Source organism: Cryptomeria japonica, chromosome 6, assembly GCF_030272615.1.
Source record: "Cryptomeria japonica chromosome 6, Sugi_1.0, whole genome shotgun sequence".
Lineage (NCBI taxonomy): Eukaryota > Viridiplantae > Streptophyta > Pinopsida > Cupressales > Cupressaceae > Cryptomeria > Cryptomeria japonica.
Window position 1 is genome coordinate 352,499,852 of NC_081410.1, and position 23,871 is coordinate 352,523,722.

At 36.7% G+C, this 23,871-nt stretch overlaps 1 protein-coding gene across 11 annotated transcripts in view; it reads right to left on the reverse strand.

Annotated features, from left to right (window-relative positions):
* Positions 1-23,871, reverse strand: part of LOC131077819 (calcium-transporting ATPase 5, plasma membrane-type) — a 270,864-nt gene that overhangs the window by 76,233 nt on the left and 170,760 nt on the right. For all 11 annotated transcript variants that reach the window (XM_058015409.2, XM_058015396.2, XM_058015413.2 and 8 more), the window contains 3 exons: positions 16,911-16,970; positions 16,409-16,558; positions 16,189-16,305 (listed from right to left, as the gene is read on the reverse strand). In XM_058015409.2, coding sequence (XP_057871392.2) covers positions 16,189-16,305; positions 16,409-16,558; positions 16,911-16,970 — 327 coding nt within the window. The remainder of the gene's footprint in view (positions 1-16,188; positions 16,306-16,408; positions 16,559-16,910; positions 16,971-23,871) is intronic.

Consider the following 23,871-nt stretch of genomic DNA (forward strand, 5'->3'; position numbering starts at 1 on the left):
GGACAGGAGCGAACTTAAGCATTTTGGTCCCTTGTTGGTGTTTCATAATCTTCAATTTATCTTCAATGAGTTCATTTTACCTCCTTTCTTGCCTTTGAACGTAAAATTTGCTTGATCTTTGCCCAAATCTTACCTTATGAAGAATTTCGCTCTGGTCCTTCAGTGAGGGACAGGAGCGAATTTGACCCTCTAGGCAAAAACTTCATCATTTCGTTGTTTTTGATCAAGTCTGGATGCTCTATCATGCTCATTTCGTCCTTCACCATGCCTTTGATGTCTCGATTCGTCCAAACAAGGTCAAGAATGGCTCAACTAAGCATTTTCGCTCTGGTCCCTTGGCGAGGGACAGGAGCGATTCGCCTTGGTCCCTTGGAGAGGGACAGGAGCGCTTTTCGCTCTGGACCCTTGGAGAAGGACACGAGCGAAATTTGACTTTTCGCACTCTCGATCAGGACAATTTTAATGGAATATAACATTTAAGTATAAGAACTTATACTTTAAGTTATATTCCATATATACTTTCAGGATGTTTGAGAGTGGTTTCAGACCTCCAGGAGTTATATTGCAAAATCTAGTTTTTGGAGGTTTTTTCAGTTTCCAGACTTAGTCAAATTTCAGGATCAGGACATTCCAGACTTAGCCGAATTTCAGGATCAGGACCTCACTCAAGCCGGACTTGCTTATCCATGTGATCCCCTGGGCGACGTTCAAAATGCAAAGGCTAGCTAACAAAACCCTAAAAAACCTAAAGAACAAACCCTAAAAAGCAAAAAAAAACATGGGTCCCCATTTGCAATGGGGCGATGTGTGAAAACGTCACAACAGGGCCTTACAACAAAATAATTAGATTTATTATTTAATTATATCGAGGACATCACAGGGACATTACAAGTGGTATTAGATCATAATCATACCATCCCGTGGGACAAAACTACAATGTTGCTCTTTAATATGTGTGTGCTTTTCAAATGAATATTTTATTCCCAAGTGTATGCTTCCTACCTTGTGATTTTTTGTGATTACTAAATTTAATCTTCATGTATGTTCCTTACCTGGTGGATATTCTCAAGTGTGTGGCTCATGCCATACGTATATTCATATAGGTTTCATACCTTGCCATGTATATGCTCCATGTTCTATGTGTATTTATATACTTCTTGCTTTAAAGTCTATTAATGTGAATGCTTACGTATGTGCTTAATGCCTTGCTCGTATTTGTGTGAAGTTACATGTATACTTCATACTACATGTGTATTCATTTGGAATGCTTCTTGCTCTTAGTAAATAATTGACAATGTAATTCGAATAATGCCATATTAAATTGAATTCTTAACCCATAGATTGCAGTGATCTGATTCTTCACCTTTCTCTAATACTTGCAAAGATAGGGAGTGTCTGGGGAAAAGGCAAAATAAATCGGTCACATGGCGAAAATGTCCCAAGACAGGTAGAAAACCTCAAGGGAGCCGCATGTAGACTATGTCATGTGCCCTTGGCACAGTAAATCTTCCATCTTGTAAGGTTTAGCAGAATAGGGATGAGGAGTCTCGTGTATCTATTGGAAGTAAATCATTGCGGTTCTACTTTTGGTTGATCTAGAATAGTTCCAAAGATATGAATTGATCGGCAAACGTGGATCAATCCAACGTACTTTGAACTACATGCTTACTCTAAGTATACTCTTCATATGTGTACTTGTCTTTGCCTCACACTTGTTTACTCCATGACCTGTTGGCGTGTATTAGAGTGTATTGTTCCATGCTTGACGTGTATTTATTGCCTTATGCCTGACATATGTACTTCATACCCTGTGTGTATTTATGATTCATGACTTGCAACTATTCAATGAGCGTTTGTTTCATATGCTTTAAAAATATTTCTATGCCTTGAATGAATGCTCATATATTTGTATATATGCTTCATGTCATAAATGCTTTATGTGTATTCATATGTTTGATTGTCATAAGTAATTTCATGTGTATGATTTGGGCCGTATGTATATTCATGCCTTGTATATGTTTCATGTTCTATATGTGAATGAATGCCTAGGTATATGCCTAATGTCTTGCTAATAGATATGTGCCTCATATGTATAATTTATACTTCATGTGTTTTCATGTGAATACTACTTGCCTTAAGTATATTCATGCGTATTCTCTATGCGTTATGTGTATACTTTATTTTTTGTGTGTACTCATTGCCTTAAGTGGATACTCCATGCTTTAAGTGTATTCATGTGCCTTATGTATGTTTCTCTTAAATGTATGTTTCATGTATATTTGCAGACATTTATGTGTTTACTATATGCTTGATGTGTCTTCAACACGATTGCTCCATTATATATGTATAATTGGAATGGATGCTTATGAGATTACTCAGTGTTGTCATGTTTTCAGCATGATTACATCATGCACCCTCCCTAAATTATGCTTCATGTACTCTTTGTATTCATGTGATTACTTCATGTCTGATATGCTTTTAGCATGTATGCCTTGTGTCTTTATGTGTGCCTCACAACTGACGTGTCTTCAGCATGTCCACTCGATGAGTACCTTTCTTATATATGCTTTGTACCTGTGTATTGCTTCAGGCCTTACATGTGTTATGTGCATACTTCATGCCTCGATGTATTGGTATATTACTTTGTGCTTTACATGAATGTTCCTGTTGTGATTTTATGACACCCCGGGTCCATCAGTGAGAACCGATCAAAGATATGTTCCATGGACCAGCGCTGCCCCAGTTGATCAAGGAGAAAAACAATGGAATTATGAAGTGTGAAGTGTTGTCTTGTCAGAAGCAAGTTCCTAAGTCTTCAACCCCGCAACTCTGGAACCCCTAGATTCCCAAGTTCCTAGTTCTTCAACCCCGGAACTCTAGAACCCCCAAGTTCCCAAGTTCCTAGTCTTCAACCCCAGAACTCCGAAACCTATTGTGACGTATTCACACATCGCCCCATTGCAAATGGTGACCCCTACTTTTTTTGCTTTCTGGGGTTTTCTTTCTAGGTTTTTAGGGTTTTGTCTGTTAGCCTTTGCATTTTGAGTGTCGCCAGGGGGATCACTAAGATAGCAAGCTCTTTTTTAGCTAAAGGTGAGTTAGTGGATGCTCCGGGTTAGGGTCATCTTTGAACCATCACAAGAAGTGTGATCATAATGTGTAGAATCATCATATGTGAATCGTCATCATCAACAAAATCTGAAAAGGAGTATAACTAAGATGCATGATCAACCACCCCAGTCGCAATGATAGCTCTAGTCTCCAAGTCTCTAATGAAAACTGACTCAGGTGTGAACTCCACAATTCTCTTAGTTGCGCCATGTGTGATTTGATAGATGGAAAGGATATTGTTTGTCAAATGGGGTACACACAACACAACATTGAAAGAGTTATCCCCAATGGCAATAGATCCTTTCCCAATCACATCCATGTATGTATGATTGCCCATCAAAATATGCGGCATGGTGCAAGGCTCAAATGTAGAGAACATAGACTACGAAGATGCCATATGATGAGAAGCCCCTGAATCTAGAAGCCATCTCCCTAAATCATGACTTGTAGTAGCACAAAGAGCTTTTCCTTTTCTTTTCCCAAAAGAGTGAGTCTTCCCACTTGTAGAAGCCATGAATGCTTGCCCTTTCCCTTTTGATTGTGAGGAAGTAGAAGTTGATGAATCATCCTTCTTGTAGGCATTAGGCAAATCAATGTTGTGCTTTTTGAAGATATGTGTGAACTCATCAATCTTCTTAGAATGGCAACGACGCTCCTCGTGACCAAACTTTTTACAATAGGCACAAGTAGGTCTCTCCCTCTTTGGTGAATTGTCCCTCTTGGAAGAGGATGAATCTCCTTGTTGTGGAGAAGGTGATGCTTTGTCCTTAGGCTTTGATTGCAATTTCTTCTTGTTTGAGTTGTCCTTTCCTTGATTTCCTTTGTTCCCTTGATTTGCCACTAATGCTTGACACTTAGAAGTCTTAAGAATGCCCATGCTTATCAACTTAGTTTGTTCCATAATCAACATTTCAGCGAAAGCATCAAACCTACGCATTGTGTAGCTTGAACCCATTGTCATCCTATGGGCTTGGAAACTAGAAACAAATGCTGCATATTCTTGTGGAAGTTTGCCCATCAAATTGAAGATCAATTGAGTATCCTTCTTATCAATGCAACAATCTTTGAGTTGTGCCCTCAACTCTTTTGCCTTAGTGACATAATCTTGTATAGTATCAAAGTTCTTGGGATCTAACATGGTGAGATCACTATCAATTTGATATCCCCTAATCTCATCAACTTGACCATACAAGTCTTGAAACTTTTGCCAAGCATCCTTGATTAGAGTACATTTCTCAATATGAAAAATGAGATCCTTTGATACATACTTTCTTAAGGTACCAATTGCCGTGATATTTTCAGTGAGCCAATCCAAGTGACCAACAGGATCAGCCTTAGGATCAGCAAGAGCAACAATAGTTCCATCAATATAATGTGTTAGTCCTTTTTCCATAAGTTTACTTCATGCAACAATTTTCCAAGTAGCATAATTATGAGGAGTTAAGAGAGGAAACTTAAGAGAACCCATAGCAGCAAAAAGGAAAAAACACAAGATAGAGAGAGGCACAATCACACAAGACACCCCCCCAAATTACTCAATCAAGAAACCCTCCCCCCCACAAAAAAAAAATCATGATTTGACACTTTATACTTAGTGCATGTACAATGGGCCACTTGCAAAACAAGGCAAGGTGGACTTCTCATTTCAATTTTACAACTTCTCAAAATGAGATATAAGAGACTTCAACAAATACTGCTAGTGATCTAAACTAAGATCCAAGCAAAATACAAGTACCAAATAGGCCAAAAAATGACCAAATACTGAAAGTACAATTTCTACTCAAAATCACTGCAAACAAATGGCAGATTATGAAAGTAGACAAAAAATTATACACTTTAAAACAAAACAGCACCTAAAAAGGATTCCATATGAGACCAAACGAAGCCTCCAAAGTTGTAAAAATCAGGATTTCACGACTTCAGAAAAAACCTGCATCCGAAAATCAGAAAAATCTTGCACCACTGTATAGATCACGAAATTCTACCCCAAAACAAAAAAAATTGCTCGAAAAAAGGAGTCTGGATGGGTGGGATATCACTATTTGAAAATTGCCTACAAAATTATAATTTCTGGAAAATTTTCGTCACAGGTTCAAACTTCAAATGCCTCTAGGTTTGGCCTCCGAAGTCCGATTTGGATGAAACAAAAGGCAAAACTGACTTTCTTGGACCTCCTCAATCCAATGGTGACCTCAGATTTGACCCATCAAGCTTCAATAATAACCTGCAATAGAAAGCTCCAAAATACACAACCCCAAATAGCATCAAATATCTCTCAATTGGCAAACCAATGACACTCTAATGGCTCTAATACCATGTGAGATTTTGCCAAGATCTAGAGGCAATGGAAAGCACAAAAGAGAGATAAAATAGATAATAAGAATAAACTGCATTCTCTCAAGATGAAAATACTGATCAACTGGATCATCAATTGTTACATACAATCAATATGAGCCTGCATATATAGGTAAGGTTATATGGATATGTGAGCACACAAACATGACATGTGGCTCAATAAGAAACAAGGGTAGGTAGGAAATAGGTGTGGTAGGTAGGAAATAGGTGTGGTAGGTAGGAGAAACAATAAAATATTCCACATGAGGTGGATCACCCACCGAAAGTGAAATTATCATTTCACAATAAGTGGATATGATAAAGTAGTAACAAGATCACACCATGAAAGGTGGAAATTCTCCTACACACACTATCCCAATGTGGCGCAAACACCCAAGTGTCTTATACCCAAACTACTATGAAATACATTTCCTAAGTAAACTTAAGTAAGGTATAATAATATCCATGATGAATAATTATTTACACCAACAAAAACTACTATCCATTCACAGGTTTTTATTAAGTATTTGATACTATATGGGCACATCTAATAAATATTTATAAGCTTTGGGATTCTAGGACAATTTTTTTAATATGTAAAGGAGAAATTTTTTATATAAAGCCTGAATATAGAATGCTCAAATGTGATAGTGGCCCCCACCATGACATATTCTTTGTAAATGTCGAAGGAAGACTTTGAAGCAAAATATTATACAGGACCAACAAAATATGCTTATTTTTTGGAGTTTTGTGCAATAATGTTGAAATCATACTGTTGGAGCCAAATTTGAGCACGAGAATCATTTGTTCACATACAGTATCAGATCCCAAATTCAAAAATATTTTCTATTATCCATTGTTGAACCAAATGGATTGTAGCTAACAGATTTGATTCACCTTGTTATGGAGAAAGAGGCAACAGTGGAGAATGGAACAGGTGTCAATCGTGTGAGAATTCTACGAAGAATTATTGGTTATAGATACAAATTTCCTATGTGATGAAAGGATCTCTCAGCTAAATTTGTGTACAGGATAGCCTGCAGTATATTTTTGGGTGATGAAATGAGGTATACGTTGCACCTATACATAAAAATTTCAATGATGAGAAATTTCAAACTGAAATCCCCTGTTTCTGTCATGTCCCCTTTTGTTGAAAATTGAATTTTAGCCAAATTTAACCCATTTTACTCTTCCATGGGTTTTTTGGACAAGCTTAGGGAAAATAATTAATTTAGTATTTATAACATTCAAATATTTTCAATATCAAAAGGACATTAAAATATTAAATTAAAATACATGGAAACACTTATTGGGTGTTGGATTTTGTGCCACAATGGGAAGTTTGAAATATTTCTGATTAACAACTTTCCCACAAAGAATGGAGCGGGAACTGAAATATTTTTAATAAATGAATTTCCCACTAAGAAAATTTGGCAAGAGTGGAGTGGAAAAGTGAAATATTTCTATTTCATGACTTTACCACCAAGAGAATATTGGGCAAGAGTAGAATGGGAAATTGAGATATTTCTAATTAATGATTGTCCCACCAAGAGCAAATTGGAGCTGGAATTTGCAATGTTTTTGATTAATGATTTTTCCACCAAATTGACCAAGGACAAGATAATTGCAAAGCATAATTGGGAAGTGGATCTTTATGCCATTTTTGACTTCTCAATTTCTTACTGTATGAACTTCATGTTCTACAAAATTCTTCAATGGACAGAAACCCATTGGATATTTGGAGGCTTGTGGACGGAAATCCATGAGTTTTAGTGGATAGGTACAAAAACCCACTGTTCACATAGAGCAACTTCATTCCAAGGTTGCATTACAGCTTCAAGATTTCAGCAGTTTGAGTAGTTTTACATTGTTTTTGTTCAGGGATTATTAATGTTGCTGCAGTGATTCTAAATGTGTTATGGGGGGTTTGTTGCTGTCGTCAATCTTGTATAAGATCACATGCCATGTACTTTCCATTTGGAAATCAAACAAAATCAGTTTGTGCTGTTTACAATGACATTGATGGTATTCAGTTGTATCGTTATTGGGGGTTTTGCTTAAAAATTGGAGTTTGAAGATATTTATGTTCCTCTTGTAATAGTTCAGTTTCAGAACTGATTATATTGTTAAGGAATCTGATCAGAAATAGAGAAGATAATAGTCTTGTTATATTTAATAAGAGTGGACTTTAAATGTGATTTGATATATATCTAAATTTAAATCTGCAATGTTATTTATTGTAATGTCGACGGTTTTTCTCAGACTTGCGATTTCCACTGTTATTGATCGCATTGTTGAAGGTGTCGATGCTATACAAAGTTCCCAGACTCAGACTCGACTCTGACTCGTCTCGTGACTCGGCTCGGACTCGGCAATGACTCGGCAAAATAAGAAAACCCTTGAAATTTAGAGATTTTTAACGTTTTGAAACTTGTTTCATACACCCATTTTTGAATTAAGCTTAAAGACACTATAACATCATCAAATAGAAGCTAATTTGATCACATACATAAACATACATCCATCACATGCATAGAAATGTAAATTGTAGCTGAAGGAATTAGAAAACATAGATATATAGAGTTATAAATGTTGTCCAATGTATATAAAATCCATGACTTCAAATGTTACCAAACATACATGTAACTGTAAAGTGAAAACAAAAACAAGTCTATGGCTCAAGCTCTAGCTCAGCCTCGTCTATCTGCCTCCTAGAAAGGCGTCTAAGGTAGGTCCTGGATGACTGAGTAGCCATAGTCTCCGCCTGTGATGTGTCAGTCTGAGTAGCCATAGGTGTTGTGCCTGATCTGCTCTATCCTCCTCCTCTGCCATAGCCACAGCCTCAGCCTCTCTGTCTGCTTGGTCAACCCACTCAAGGTCCTCATCAGTGAAGACTGGATCGGTGGACTCAGTGAGCCAATCGGACTCGGGGTCGACTTCCTCTAGAGTGATCGGAGAGGAGTCAGCGTTCATAATCTGTCTAGCCCTGAGACGAAGGTTGTAATGAACAAAGACTAGATCATTCAACCTCTCCACAAACAATCTATTTCGCCTCTTCGAGTGGATGTGTTCGAACATGCTCCAGTTGCGCTCACATCCAGAAGCGTTGCATGGCTGGCTCAATATGCGGATATAAGAAAGGGAAATGCCAATCCCTTTTAGGGTTATAAGAAAGGGAAATGGCAAAAAAAATCATTAAAAAATGTTATGTTTTTTTTTTTTTTTTGACTGCGCTTTTTTAAGTGACGTCGGTCAGGTCACGATCCTCGGACTCAGCGAGTCAAGAAGTGACTCGCTAACTCGGCGAGTCAGGCGAGTCACGCCCCCTGACCCGTCCGAGCCCGGGTTAGGGTCACCGTGACCCGGCAGGGGTCACCCAGCCCGCTGACTCGCGTGACTCGCCGCGAGTCACGGAACTCTGATGCTATATCTATATGGGGACGAAGAGTCATGCCCACGTAGGGGCATGACCCTACGGGGACATGACTCTCCATCTCCCCTCCATCACATTAGTTAACAGCAATGTCTTTAACTAATGCAACCGATAGTTATCGAAATTGTTTAGACCATGTCGATTTAATATATATTATAAACATGCACATATCTATATTTATGTTTATATATATATATATATATATGTATTCAATCTGATGGAAGCTATACACTCAACACTCCCTCTTAGCAAAAGAGGATTGAATTTCTCAATTGAGTTTTAAGGAACAACTTTCTACATATTTATTTGACATGATCATTCACCCAGAAATATTTACTAATGAAACATTTCATATCTCCAAGAGATATAGATTATCTGATATCCAACACTCTGGGACAACAACTAGTTGAAGTCTTATAAGATTACTACCTTGATTCTAGTGACAATTATAAAATGTCATTATCATAGGTGAAACGAATTTAGTATCATGATATCCGGCACATTCCGGAACAGCAATTAATGTAGTCAATCATGATATTGTTGTTATCATAATTTCCGACATATTTCGGAACAACCATTTAATGATAACAACTCAGTAACTGATCATAGGAATTTAGTATCAAGACTTTCGGCACATTCCGAGACATCAACTTAATGTAGTCAATCTTGATAATAGATCAGCTATTGTTAAAGTCGTCACCTTACAATAGTGATCTTACACTTACATGAAAGATCGTCACCTTCCATGACAACACATATTCCATCCAAGATATTCATGAATATATCAAATCACATGTGAAAAATATTAATATTAGAAATTTTTCACTATAGTTTAGTCATACCAAGTTTACCTCTAAGGTATTCCACTTTCAATTTTGCAAGAGGTTTGGTGAATATGTCGGCACTTTGCTTTTCAGTGTTGATGTAGGTCAATTTGATAACATCTTTGTCTACCATGTCTCTTATGTAGTGGTATGGGATCTCTATATGCTTGGATCGATTATGAAAGGCTGGATTTACAGAAAGTTTGATGCAACTTTGATTATCACAGTGAATCACAGTGGGATCTAATGGTTTCCCAAATAGTCCAACTAGTAATTTCCTTAACCACACTGCCTCACGAGCTCCCATGAAGGCAGCCATATATTCGGCTTCAGTGGAGCTCTGAGCAACTGCTGATTGTTTTCTGCTGAACCAGGATATCATAGCTGATCCAAGACTAAAACAACACCCTGTTGTTCTTTAAGGATCAATGGAACTGCCTGCCCAGTCGGAATCAGAATACCTTTGGAGTTGTATCTTGACATTTTTATACTTCAGGCCAAGTCCAATAGTGCCACGCAAGTATCTCAGAATATGCTTAGCTGCCATTAGGTGAATCGTCTTAGGTTCGCACATGAACTGGCTTAACACATTAGTAGCATAACAAATATCAGGGCGAGTGTTTACTAGGTACATAAGAGATCCAATGATTTGTCTATAGTATGTAGGATCTGTAAGTTTTGAGTCTGCTACTTCACTTTTGAGCTTATGAAGATTTGTTTCCATTGGAATGGAGAGAGGTTTACAATCTATCATACCAAATCTGGTTAGAATATCAGTGGTGTATTTTCCTTGATTTAGGAAAATATAGTTCTCTTTTTGTCATACTTCTAGGCCCAAAAAATTGTGCAGTAGACCTACATCTTTCATATCGAATTCAGCCACAAGATCTTGTTTGCATTTTGCAATGAGGTGAGCTTCTCCTGTTATCAACAAGTCATCAACATAGAGAACAAGTATTAACATGTTACCATCCAATATTTTGTAGTATATGTTAGAATCTGCTTCATTTTTGGAATATCCTAGTTTGGAGAGATAACTGTCTATCCTTCCATACCATGCCCTGGGAGCTTGCTTAAGGCCGTAGAGAGCTTTTTTAAGTCTACACACATAGAGGTTTCTATCCTATGTAGCAAAGCCTTGAGGTTGTTCTATGTATACTTCTTCTTCAATAATACCATTCAAAAATGCGGTCTTTACGTCCATTTGGTGTATTTTCCACTTTTTGGAAGCTGCAATGGCAATGATTGTTCTCACAGAAGTATATCGAGCAACTGGAGCAAATGTCTCTTCGTAATTGATTCCATTCTTTTGAGAGAAACCCCTAGCAACGAATTTGGCTTTGTGTTTTTCAATACTACCATCTAGTGCATATTTGATTTTGAATAACCACTTTGATGAGACAACTGATTTGTCTTTTGGTCTGGATACAATATCCCAGACATCATTCTTTAATATAGATTGGTATTCCTCAATCATTGCTTCTTTCCAAGCTTGACATGTTAAGGCTTCTTCAACATTTGATGGTTCACATTTTGTAAGTTCGGTCATGAGTGCAACATAGCATGATTGACTTCTTGTTTTCTTATTCTCTTTGAAGATTTCATCAGGTTCCACATTATTTTCTTCAATCATCTTTCTTGCCCATAGTGGTCTTTTCTTTTTGTTAGGATTTTCAACAATCTCGAAATTAGGTGATTTAAGTTCCTGATTTTCTATGCTATTCACCCTCTAATTCTCAACTATAAGATTTTCATCTGATTCTGTAGTTTGATCATCTTTTGTACTTAGGGAGAGTTTATAAGTAGCATCTTCTTCAAATTTGACATCTCTACTGATTTCAATAGATCTTCGCCCTGGAATATAGACTCTATATCCATTAGTGGTTTCACTGTAGCCAACAAATATACCTTTCTTCCCGGAGGGTTCTAGCTTGGTTCTCTTTTCTTTAGGAAGGTGAATATACACATGGCAACCAAAGATTCTTAGATGGCTTGAATCTGGTTTATTTCCTGTAAAGGCTTCTTCAGGTGTTATATTCTCTAGGATTGAATGAGGGCATCTGTTTTGAATATATATAGTTGTATTTGAGGCTTCAACCCAAAATGAGATATGTAGATTTTGATCGTGCATCATGGCTTTAGCGACTTCGATGATGGTTCTATTTTTTCTTTCTGCGACTCCATTCTGTGATGTATTCTTTCAAATTTTCAGAGATGTATTCACCCCCATTATATGATCTTAGAGTCTTTATTTTCTTTCCAGTTTGATTTTCCACTAAGGCTTTAAATTCTTTAAATTTTGATAATACTTCATTTGATTCCTTGAGTTTTATGAAATAGATCCAAGTTTTCCTAGAGTAGTCATCAACAAATATCACGTAATACAAGAAACCCCCTGGTGATGGTAATGACATTGGACCACACAAATCAGTGTGGACAAGTTCTAGTACAACCTTTGATTTGTGTTCACTCAAGGGAAAGGACTTCTTTGAGTTCTTCCCTAGAGCACATCCTTTACAAGTTCCAACATGATTAGTTTTTAGGTTTGGTAATCCTGTGGTAATCTTTCCTATAGAAGGTAGGGCACCAAATCGAAGATGTCCTAACCTTCTATGCCAAATTTCATTAGAGTTTGATACTTCATGGTTTAGTGCTTGTTTTTTAATATTACATAATTTGTATAAACTACCATCTCTAGATCCTATAGGAACAGCTTTCTTTATATTAGAATTTTTAGGCCAGAGTAGAACTTTATCTTCATGGAATGTGACACGATATCCTTGATCAACTAGTCCTGAAATAGAGACTAAGTTCCTTTTGATACCTGGTACAAAAAGAACATCTTTCAACTGTAGTGTAACCCCTGTTCTTAATTGAATTGAGCAGGTCCCAATTCCTTTCACTGGATAGGTAGAATTGTCTCCTATTGTAAATTCTTCAGTTGAGTGGCCTTCAAAGGTTTCGAATTGATCTCTAAATCCAGTTATGTGATGAGAGGCTCCACTGTCGATTATCCACATATGTTTGTTTGAGTTTAGTTCACTTGATAAAGCTAAGAAAAATAGAAGATTCTCTATTTCCTTAACTTCAGCTATGGTTGCTTGAGATTTCTTCCTTTCTTGACAGAATCTGTGAGTGTGTCCAAATTTATCACACTTGTAGCATTGAATCTTGGATAAGTCTCTTCTTTTGTGGTTATTTCCTCTTTTCCATTTGAACTTCCTTTTATTCCCTTTGTTGCTTGTGTTAGCATGTAGTGCTTGAATTTCTCCCTCTTTGTTTGGACCCAATCCTCTTGTGATTAGCCGAGATTCTTCTTGAGTACTATCATTCTTGAGTTGATCGAACTTTGGTAGTGTCGGACGAGCACTAATGCCTTGAATGAAGGATTCCCAACTAGATGGTAATCCCTTAAGTGCTATTAGAGATAGCTCCAAGTCATCTACATTATTTCCAATAGTTGATAAGTGGTCTTTCAACTCTGAAATCCTCATGAAACAAGATGTAATTGATTCTCCTTTGTTCATGTAGATATGCATTAATTTCTGTTTTAAGGTGAGCAATCTACTTACATTATTTATTTCATATGAATTTGAGATGGTTTTGAACATATCATAAGTTGTAGTAAGTTTTGAGATGGTTGGAAGAATGTGATCTTTAACAGTGTCAATTATGATTTTCTTAGCCTTGTTGTTGTGTCTTTTCCAGGTTGTTTTCTCTGGCTCATCTTCAAGCTGAAGAGCACACAGTTATACTGAGAGGGGGGGTGAATCAGTATAATGAAACTTTTCAATTCAATATTTTATATGATAGAATCAATCACTAAAAATAATTTTGCATATGAACACAATAACACAAAGATTTAAGTGGAAACCCAATGCGGGAGAAAACCACTGAAAATGAATGCTATATATTTATGTTCTTTTACAATTTTGTGAGCACCAACCCACTGGAAGCACCAGCTCCCTAACTCTGTTTTGTGAGCACCAATGCATTGGAAGCACCAACCCCCGAACTCTGTTTTGTGAGCACCAACTCTCTCTGCTGAAATTGTGAGCACCAACTCACTCTTCACAAATCTAATTTTCCATCTTGAATATGTTGCTGTAACAATGGATGATGGACAATGGTAACACTCTTTAAATCTGCATACACATCTTCATACAAATATGTCACAATTTCTTTCTTAAATCTATTGTAAGCTGATCATAAATCTGCCTTACTCTTCATTTCAAATCTGCATGTGCTAAGTTTATATATCTGCTATTATATTCTAAACTTATGCTCTTTTATGACTGATTGTTCATGTTTCTCTTTGCACACCTCTTACTTCGCCTACGTGAGGTATACTTTCAAAAAATCCACAGTTTTATACAAAGTATATATATCCAGCATATCAACATCCTTCTCAAAGCATTTTTAAAAATTCATATATATATGTGCTAGTTCCACCAGTTGCAAACCAACATGACTTTTAGTTTGAAAAGTCATATCCTTCAATATTTCAGTAACTTCTTTTTGTTAAATTCTATTAATAAACTTTTTACAGGAGTATTTGTTTGCCAAACACTTTTGTTTATATTAATAAACTCTTATGCCACTATACCTTAGACAATACTTTTCATAATAAACAAACCACCGAACTTAATGCAGCCCGATAATATGTATTGTAAAAATAAGGTATGTAATTTATTTACAATATTACTTTCTCCCAGCCGGTATTAAGTAAGTTCCGCAAAACACAAAGTTTAATAATTTTTGTTGTCGAGATTTATTTTTCACTTTTAATTTTGCCGCTCCATATCTATCTCCGCTTTAATTAATTTAAAGTGTGCCGCCGATAATATTGTTCAATATATTAACGCTCATGAGGTGCCGTAAAAAAATACTTGGTTAATACATCCGCCATCAAAACATTTTTTCGCTTTAATAAACTTGCCGCTATATTAATATATTTGCCGATAATTATAAAGTCTTTCCATATTATATATCGGGTAATAAATATATCGGATTATTTATAAAGTCTTTCCATTAATAGTTTTCATTTGATTTCTATTTTTGCCTTCAGATAATGATATAGATACGAACCATGCTCACTGTAATCTTCTACTTCATCGTGCTGATTTGCCAGGAAACTTCCAAACCAACACCCGACTCTAGGATATATTTTAGATACTTTCATTCTTTCTGTGATGTCATTTTAGATGCTTCCTGCTTTCAATTAATTTGACATCAATGACAATACTTGCATCACAAGCATCTTAGTGTCTTCTTCAATGTATGCATCTAATTCGAGTTCTTGAAGAATTGTTGTTATTCGAATTCTCCATGAGACAAAGTTGGATGCACCTTCAAGTCTATCCTCCACTCTAACACTGTTCACCATGATTGCTTTCCTTCGCTTCTGACCGCAAGTCTGAAAAAAAAATTCTCTTTTTTTTTTTAATTATTTCTCTACCAACGTGGCTTTGATACCATGTTAAGAAATCTGATCAGAAATAGACAAGATGATAGTCTTATTATATCTAATAAGAATGGACTTTAAATGAGATTTGATTTATATCTAAATATAAATCTGCAATATTATTTATTGTAATGTCGACGGTTTTTCTTAGACTTGCGATTCCCACTGTTATTGATCGCATTGCTGAAGGTGTCGATGCTATATCTATATGGAGACAAAGAGTCATGCCCACGTAGGGGCTACTTCTCCGTCTCCCCTCCATCGCATTAGTTAACAGCGATGTCTTTAACTACTGCAACTGATAGTTATCGGAATTGTTTAGACCATGTCGATTTAATATATATTATAAACAGATATGCACATATCTATATTTATGTTTATATATATATATTGATGTAATCAATCCGATGGAAGCTATACACTCAACATATGTGATGCTCATATCAGAAAAATCAGTTTCAATAAATTCTCTAAGGTTTCATCTAAATTGGCCTATTATGTGCAAGACTAGGTAGCTAGTTTTGGTGTTTTCGGTGAAATTTGGTATAGCATTCGTGAATCTAATTTTTAGATCTTAGAGTAATATTAAATTTTGGATTGAGGACATTACAGTTTCAGTCAAACCCAGCAGTCATGATTCAAATCCTTCTACTGTGTGTTTGTCTTTTGTTCTTCTCTTTGCAGGAACAATGAAAACAGGTTCACGTGCTTGGCAAAAGATAATATCAGCACAATTTTCATGTGCAGAATCTTAGAGTTCAGACATGAGCGCACAGAGAAAGATATTGAATTTCCGAGATCAAGTTCAAAATCATGGTGTTCATGCATACACTTCAGCTTGGAGTTTTCTTTCTGTTTTCAATCATCACTAAATATTGTAGTGGTGTGTATCTGATACAAATAAGAGAAATTCCAGAGTAATTTACTTTCCAGAGTAATTTACTTTCTCAATTGGCATATACATGTAATTATTTTTCAAACACAAGTTAACAAAAAAAAGAAAATGTCCTTGTATTACTGACTTCGTGGAGTGCCGGTGCATCATTTGTACCATCCCCAGTTACTGCAACTACTTCATTATTTTCTTTGAGCTTTTGAACTAATAGCAGCTTGTCAGATGGAAGAGACCGGGCCAAGACCTGTTTAACAGTATTCTCATATCAAAAACAAAATTGCAATCATAAAAAAGAAAACAGATGTAATTTACGTGCATTTCTCTTTAATGTTTTAGTAGGTTACCACCTGTAGATTTTTCAGGCTCTTAAGCATTTCTTCATTGTTATAGTTGCGGAACTCAGAGCCTTCTATTGCCAACCCATCTCCTGTATATATGCCACATTCTCGAGCAATAGAAATTGCGGTAATAAGGTTGTCCCCTGTTACCATGCAAACCTAGACAGGTCTCCAATATTAAGGAAAGAATTGAACAGCATAAATTTCTAAAAAGACAAACAAAACATATCTAGTAGCTCACTAATTTGACCAAGGGTATGTGTATAACAATACATTGGATATAGGGATTTTTCAACATTTAAGAGCAAGACTTGTGGGCATTGCAGATAAGAAGCTTGTAGCATATATGGCTACATAAAATTATCAGATAAATGTAATCTCTTAACTCAAAGTTAACCCATCCTAGAGTTTAAAGGAAGAAACTTTTATACTTTTCATTCTCAAACCACACAAGAAATGGTGAAAATCAAGAGTATTTATTCCAAAGAGAACCAGAAATGGTGCAATTCACCTTCACTCCGGCTACTTTACATTTAGAAACAGCTTCTGCAACTCCAGGTCTGCAAGGATCCTATAAATCCGGCACAGATACAGGTCAGTTTTTGTGTCAATCAACATGCAGAAAGAAAAAATACTATATATGATGCTTTTGGATTTGACACAACATAATAAACAAAGAAAAAGAATTGCAAAAGAAATTTGTTTGCCCTCTCGGGTGAATAACTTAAAGTACACAGATAAAGCACGTAATGCAGAATGATAATGCCATAGATATCAGGTCAAATATATAAGATGTTATTCCATTCATAATTCGTGTGTTGCAAGTTACATTCCGAAGTATATAAAGATACCGAGGGGGTGCGAGTGCCAACCGTCGCACCGCAACTGCCACCCCTCGGTTGTCAACTAACCAAGACAATTACACATAATTAACTAGTCTTACTTTCGTGTACAATAATGCCACTAACAAAATTCATATTACTTAAGAAAATGTCTAGTTCAATCAAGTAAATATGGACATAAGGTTTGCATTCACACAGGCACATGTATTACATATGTATACGTGTATCTGTGTGTACATCTATGTAACAGTAATTTCAAGAATCAATTCTTTAAATACATATACAATGAGTCATCAATAACTCAAGAATTAGAATGTTTTCAAAAGTGAAATGACACAATTCTAGATAGTATCTATCACATAAGAGAGATACGAGAAGGTGACCAAAGCATCATTGGAAGGCTTCTATGAGGTCCCTAAGATTCAACATACTGAAAGCAAAATCACTGGTAAGGAGACACCGAAAATTGAAGTAACAAAAGAACACCTTACAAGTATTGTCACTAAGTAAGACCACCTCTTGTAAAACCTAAGGCTGTCTATAGAAAGTCTATTTTGTGTAATAACCCCCATAGGGTGTTAGCTAAAATCCACATAAAAATTTTGTGATCAATCAAATTCAAACTCTTTCTAATCACCAAGTTCTCAAGGTGGGCAAGGTGAGAACATATCGAAGTTAGAACAAGGATAGAAAAATATTACAAGAAAGGTACTGGTAGCTAGCCAACCAATTTACAACTGCTGTGCAGATGCCAAAACAACCAACAGATTACAAGTAGGATCCAATCAAGACAAAATGGCTAATTGCATTTGGAGCTAATCAAAGCCAAATTGACGGATAATATGATACAATGGGTCTAGCAGTCAATCAACCAAGACCTTTTTACAATTTAAAATGGGATATGGCATTGAACTGTCCAGTATCTCCAACAAGATAAAATAGAATTACTGGCAGTAAACTGTCCAATATTACAATCATAGAAGGGAAACTTATTATTAAACAATCCCAAGAAATTTCTAGATAATTATTCAACTTTCAAAAATAAAGGCATTTCATCAAACGATTGGTATGCAACTGAATATACATAAATAATTGCACAAAATAGGAAGCTAAAACCTCTGAATGGAATATCAATTCTCCATAGACCATGCTACAAGTGAAAGATGCAATCTTGACCACAGTTTCCTTTTGAAATGTTCATTCCAGAAGAACTCGATGCAAATAACCCAAAACAGCAAGCACAACTGAACTTTTCAACCCCAAATTATTTTATATTATATTGCAACACAATTGCGGACTTTCAGCTTCAAAAAAAAATTGCATTTATCTTGATAATGCTTAAAATACCTTTCCTTATATTGCAGCTGGATTGGTATGGCTGGGCCCACAAGGGGGATCTCTTTTCAACCACACTAGTACTTAACAAAGATTAAGACCATAAAGGTGAGCTTTTGCTGACAAATGTTAGAGATTGTCTCCTTTCAAAACAGGAGCCTTATATGGTTTAACTAATTTTTATTCAACCCTTTCTTCATTAGTGTCGAGCTAATTAGTAGTTGAACGCTACACACACACATATTGTTAACAACTGCAAACAAAAAATAGCTTCAAACAGACACTAACTGAGCTCTCGTTTGATTGGCATATTCTACAGTCTAGGATTTAGCCACAAAACCAATTCTCTTAGGAAACCTACTTGGTAGTTTAGGAGATATAAAACATTCAGTGGCATCAATGTCTATTAGAACAGATATGGAATTTCCATAAAGCATACCTATCATCTCAATAGGTGTAATCTAGTATTCCGCTTACTAATTATCCACTACTGCATGAATCCTCTGCTGAAATGCTATTTGCTAAGGGGATAAGGGATGTTGTTGTTGTTGACTACCTATTGGTGTTTGTTTTATCATCTACCAAACATTAGAATAAGATACCCGAAGGTATTCTATCCTCTCTTGAAAAATCACTACTGATTCCATGGTCTATATGTGCGAACAACTGACTTTAGTGGGATAGCTACTCGGGTAGTGTTTGCTGAAAATCTCAAGAGGGGTTTACGTTAACAAGTGTCTTTGAAGCTGCTGGACTTAACGGATTTAGCAATTTTTAGGCTCTTTCTCTTTTTTTGGATTTTCAAGATTTAGACTTTCAAAAAGGGAAAAAAGGATAGGGTTTTAGAAGGCTGATCTAATCCTACAAACTCCGGAGACGGTATCAACTGGGTGCTCTCAGGAAACCACACTTTGCTTTGCCACACTGAAGACAACTACACAAAGCGGGTGCAATCTTCAAGGGGTTGTGCTTATGATTGAAATGTTGGCAGGCACAGAGGATAGGCTCAGACTAACTTTGCACAGTGAAATGGAAATCATCCATTCACCAAAAGTATGAGTAGAGATACACCGTCAATTAACACCTATCAAATCCTTCATTCAATTCTAATACTATGTTACCCCGAGTTTCAGGGACAGGGACGGCAGGGGACGGCAGGACGAGTTTCCGAGACAGCAATTTTTTTTGCCAATTTTGGGGACGGCTATATAAAATATAGGGGAAATTTAAATATATAGTGAAATTTTAAATGTTCATATGAAAAATAGATAAAGCATGTATTTATACATTATATTCATATGAAAACATGGATAAAGCAAGTATATGTACATTATAGAACCTTAACATACCACATTTGTGTTCAGAATTTATTGTCAGTACTCAATATGCATTCATAATTGAAAATACATTGTCAATATGCCAACACTTGTTTGCATGTAGTTCATTGTTTATTTCTGGTTGAAGGATATTTTGATAGTCTTCCATTTCTATTATGACCTACAACCGCTTCTTTATGCACTACAAAGTTTTGGATGTTTGTGAAATTCTATACCAAGCTGTTATTCATATTTCTGAGTGCTTTTGGCTATGATTCAGACCAGTTTACCTTTCATAATTGTGAAAAGTCCAATATTGCAGACCTACAACCACTTTTTTACGCACTACCGCATTCTAAGTGTTTGTGAAATTTATTGCCAGGCTGCTGCTCATTATTTCTAAGTGCTTTTGGAAGTGATTCGGACATGTTTACCCATCATATTAATGAAAATCCAATTTTATAGACCTGTAATAAAATAAAAAAATGTTTTTTTGAGTATTTGAGTCTTTTTTTGTTTTTTAAATGTGCTAGGAAAAGGGGGACGGCTGGCCGTCCCCGGGACGGTTAGGGGACGTCCCCAAACCATATTGGGGACGGGGGGACGTCCCCTTTGAGAGTCACTACCGTCCCCAAGTTTCCGAGACATTTCCCACAAATTTTGCAATTTTGGGGACGGCGAGGGGGCGTCTCCTAGCCGTCCCCAAGTCCCCGAAACATCCCCGGTACGGGGACTGGGGATTTTAACCCAGGGACGCGTCCCCGGGTTATGTAGTTCTAATAACATGAAAGCAAATCTAAATTAATTTTAACTAAAGTGTTGAGGAAATTGAAACCATGCTAATCATTCAAACAATAGAGATTACAAAGCCTTAAGAGAAAGCGCACATGCAATATATTATTCGAAAATGACCTTCACGCAACAATATGTCAAAAACCTCACACTCTCCAAATGAGAGGAGGTAGCCTTATATAGTTTTTCAAAAATCAATGAACAACCGAGATCAAACAGTGATCAAGGGCCCAGATTGAAAGCTACAAACCCTAATTAGGGTTTCCCAAAACTAACTACCCTCGACCAATAAGAAAATTACATTTGGGACACTTGTCCTTCTTGCTAAATATGAACCATCAATGAAAATAGAAGGTTGTTGCATTGTGAAGTGTGCCCTTCTAGAAGCTTCTGGATAAGTCAAGTTCATTGAACCTGGACATGCTGACTTGGAGCAATCTGATTGGTCGAAAGATGACGAGGCGACACCTCAACGTGTTGGATGTCTTCCTTGAATTCTCCAATTTGCGTCAAGAAATTGTCTAAGTATGGAAATTTGATTCCTTCTTGTCGCCATTTGATTTTGCTTGGGAGCTTGTTTTTTTTAATTCCTTCAAGAGATGAAATCCTTCAAGAAGTTGGAAATTTATTTAACTTTCCCATATTTTCACCAAGTCTGAGAACTTTTCTTTCTTGATGCCTCAAGATTCTTTCAAGTGCCTCAAATTTGGAGAAGAAATCCCTTCGTGAAGTATTTCTCATACTTGACCAAATTTTGGCCCTCTCTATGCTCGGACGAACCTTACTCATGGTCCTATCTTCAATTCTAAATTTGGCTTGAAACTCCATTTGTGTTTTCCATGATGATCCAACCTTCAGCTGTCAATTTATGTTGGTGGGAGGAGGGTAAAAGCTCTAGATAACCTCTTGCAAATATGAAATGATAGGATCAAGTTGTTCACACATTCGCTATGATCATACCCTCCTTCTTGATACCCTGAAATTTGGAGAAGAATTTCTCCATGCCTTCATCATAATTGAGGAAATTGGAATTTTCTTTGTGAAACATTTCCCATACTTAGCCAAATTTTGATCTTCACGCTCGGATGAACCTTGCTCGTGAACTTGTCCTCAATCCTCCGTTTGGCTTGAAACTCCAGATGCGATCTCTAAGATGATCCCGATTCTACTACCATCTGCGATCTGCAAAACCAAAGGAAATTAAGTTAGAAATCTATCTTTTAGTGCAAAGTTTCGAAGGTTAGATGGCAGAATGCTTTGATCTTCCGATTTCTCAATACTTTTAGCTTTGAAACACTTAGAAGGTCATGCTTGAAAGAAAGAACATTCAATCCAAAATGATCCTCTTATCAAAATTTTGGATAAACCTGATAAAGACACCTCCAATACACTCAAAAAAATTGAGAAAATTGATAAGTCTGCCCACCACTCAACTTCACCTTTGACAAAAATGAGAATATAGAAGAAACAAAACTCAGAAAACTTGGAAGTTCTTCCTTCTTCTAGTTGATTGGACTCCAAAATCTGCAGATACTTGATAAGAATGAGGTTGAAAAATTAAAACTCCTTCAAAAGTTCGCTCAATCTGCAAGAGATCACCCTGCAACACCTCCAATCTGCGAAATCTTCTTTGAAATAACTCTCAACCTGCAAAATAACTCTCGATATTACTCTTAACTTGCTCAGAAAGTTCGAACCTTATGTGTGAGAATGAAGAAGTGAAGAAGGTATTTGTAATGAAGTTTGAATTTGCAATTAGAAACACGCAGATCTTTTCCAATTCATGTTTCTAATTCGATTTCAACCTTGAGAAAGTTTCCAATTTGATTTTGAGTTGCAATGCCATCTTCCTTAAGTTCGAATCCTTCATTTTACAACTTTCTAATTTGATTTTCCACTTCATATTTGATCTTCAAATATCTCTTTTTAAACTTTCCAATTTGGAACTTAGCTCTAATCTTTGAAGATTTGGATGACATCACCAAGGAATATTCCCTATTCTCAATACTTAGCAAATATTTTTGGCTTCACCTTTGACTTAGGCAGACTTCATGAAGTTTGTTTCTCATTGTGTTGCAAGGCAAAGTCGGACTTTTATAACTTTCCTTATGTTTATGTGCACTTCATGTCTTAACTTAACCACATCTTTCTCAAGGCGGACCTTGTTGGTCATATCTCTAACTTGTTGCAAGGTTGGGCTAACTTTCTAGACATAGGCATCATCTTTCAACTTCCAAGTAGAGTGGACTTTCTTTACTTTGAAATCATCTTTCATGCCTTCCAAGGCGGACTTTTGCTTGCCTTAGACTTACCTCTTGCTACCCTTAACATCTTAAAGGCGGAGTTCTTCTTACACTTGAAATTTGCCTTCACCCCACAAAGCGGACTTCATGAAACATGTGTACCTTGCCTTTTAACCAGATCTCCCTCAAGGCGGACTTTTAGGCATAAGTGGATCAAAACTTGGAACAATCTTCAAGAAGGCAGACTTCAAACCACTCCTTAAATTGCATATGTCCATACTAAGGCGGACTTTGGAGAGCTCAAGGCAAAACACTCATCATCTTGGGTGGACTTTAACCTCTCCACAGGGTGGACTTTGGAGACTTGGCATCATGGGCGGACTTTCATAGACATCCACTCAGCAGCACCTTGGGCGGAGTTTTGGGAGACATGCTTCAAGGGTGGACTTTGGAGGCTTCAATTTCTCTACTCCTCCCGATCCCCAAGCCAGCAACAATCCAGAATATCCACAAAACACGCAAGAATACAGACAGAGGAATATTACACCCCCCGTGGGCAATGAAATGAAAAGACTGGCCACGTTGGTGTTAGAGGAACTCAAGAAAGTAAAAGTTAGTCTACCACTTTACGAGTTGCTCAAAGTTTCAAAAATCAAAGATGTAGTGATCAATAGTTTGAGTGAGTCTAGTACAGTAAGGTCAAATGTTCAGGACTCGACCAACAGAGCTCAAGCTACTATCAATGTGACCCAAGAGGAAGCCAATGACCAAGGACAATCCGAACAAAATGAATGCATGGTCCAGACCATAACCTTCCCAGCCAAAAGGGAAGATATGTTGGAAGGAAAGGTATTACTCAAAAGGGGCGAGACTAAGAAAACTCAGCCTACTATCAAAGAAGGCCTCGCCACTAGCCAGATTCTTCCAGAAAAGGAAGTTGCAAT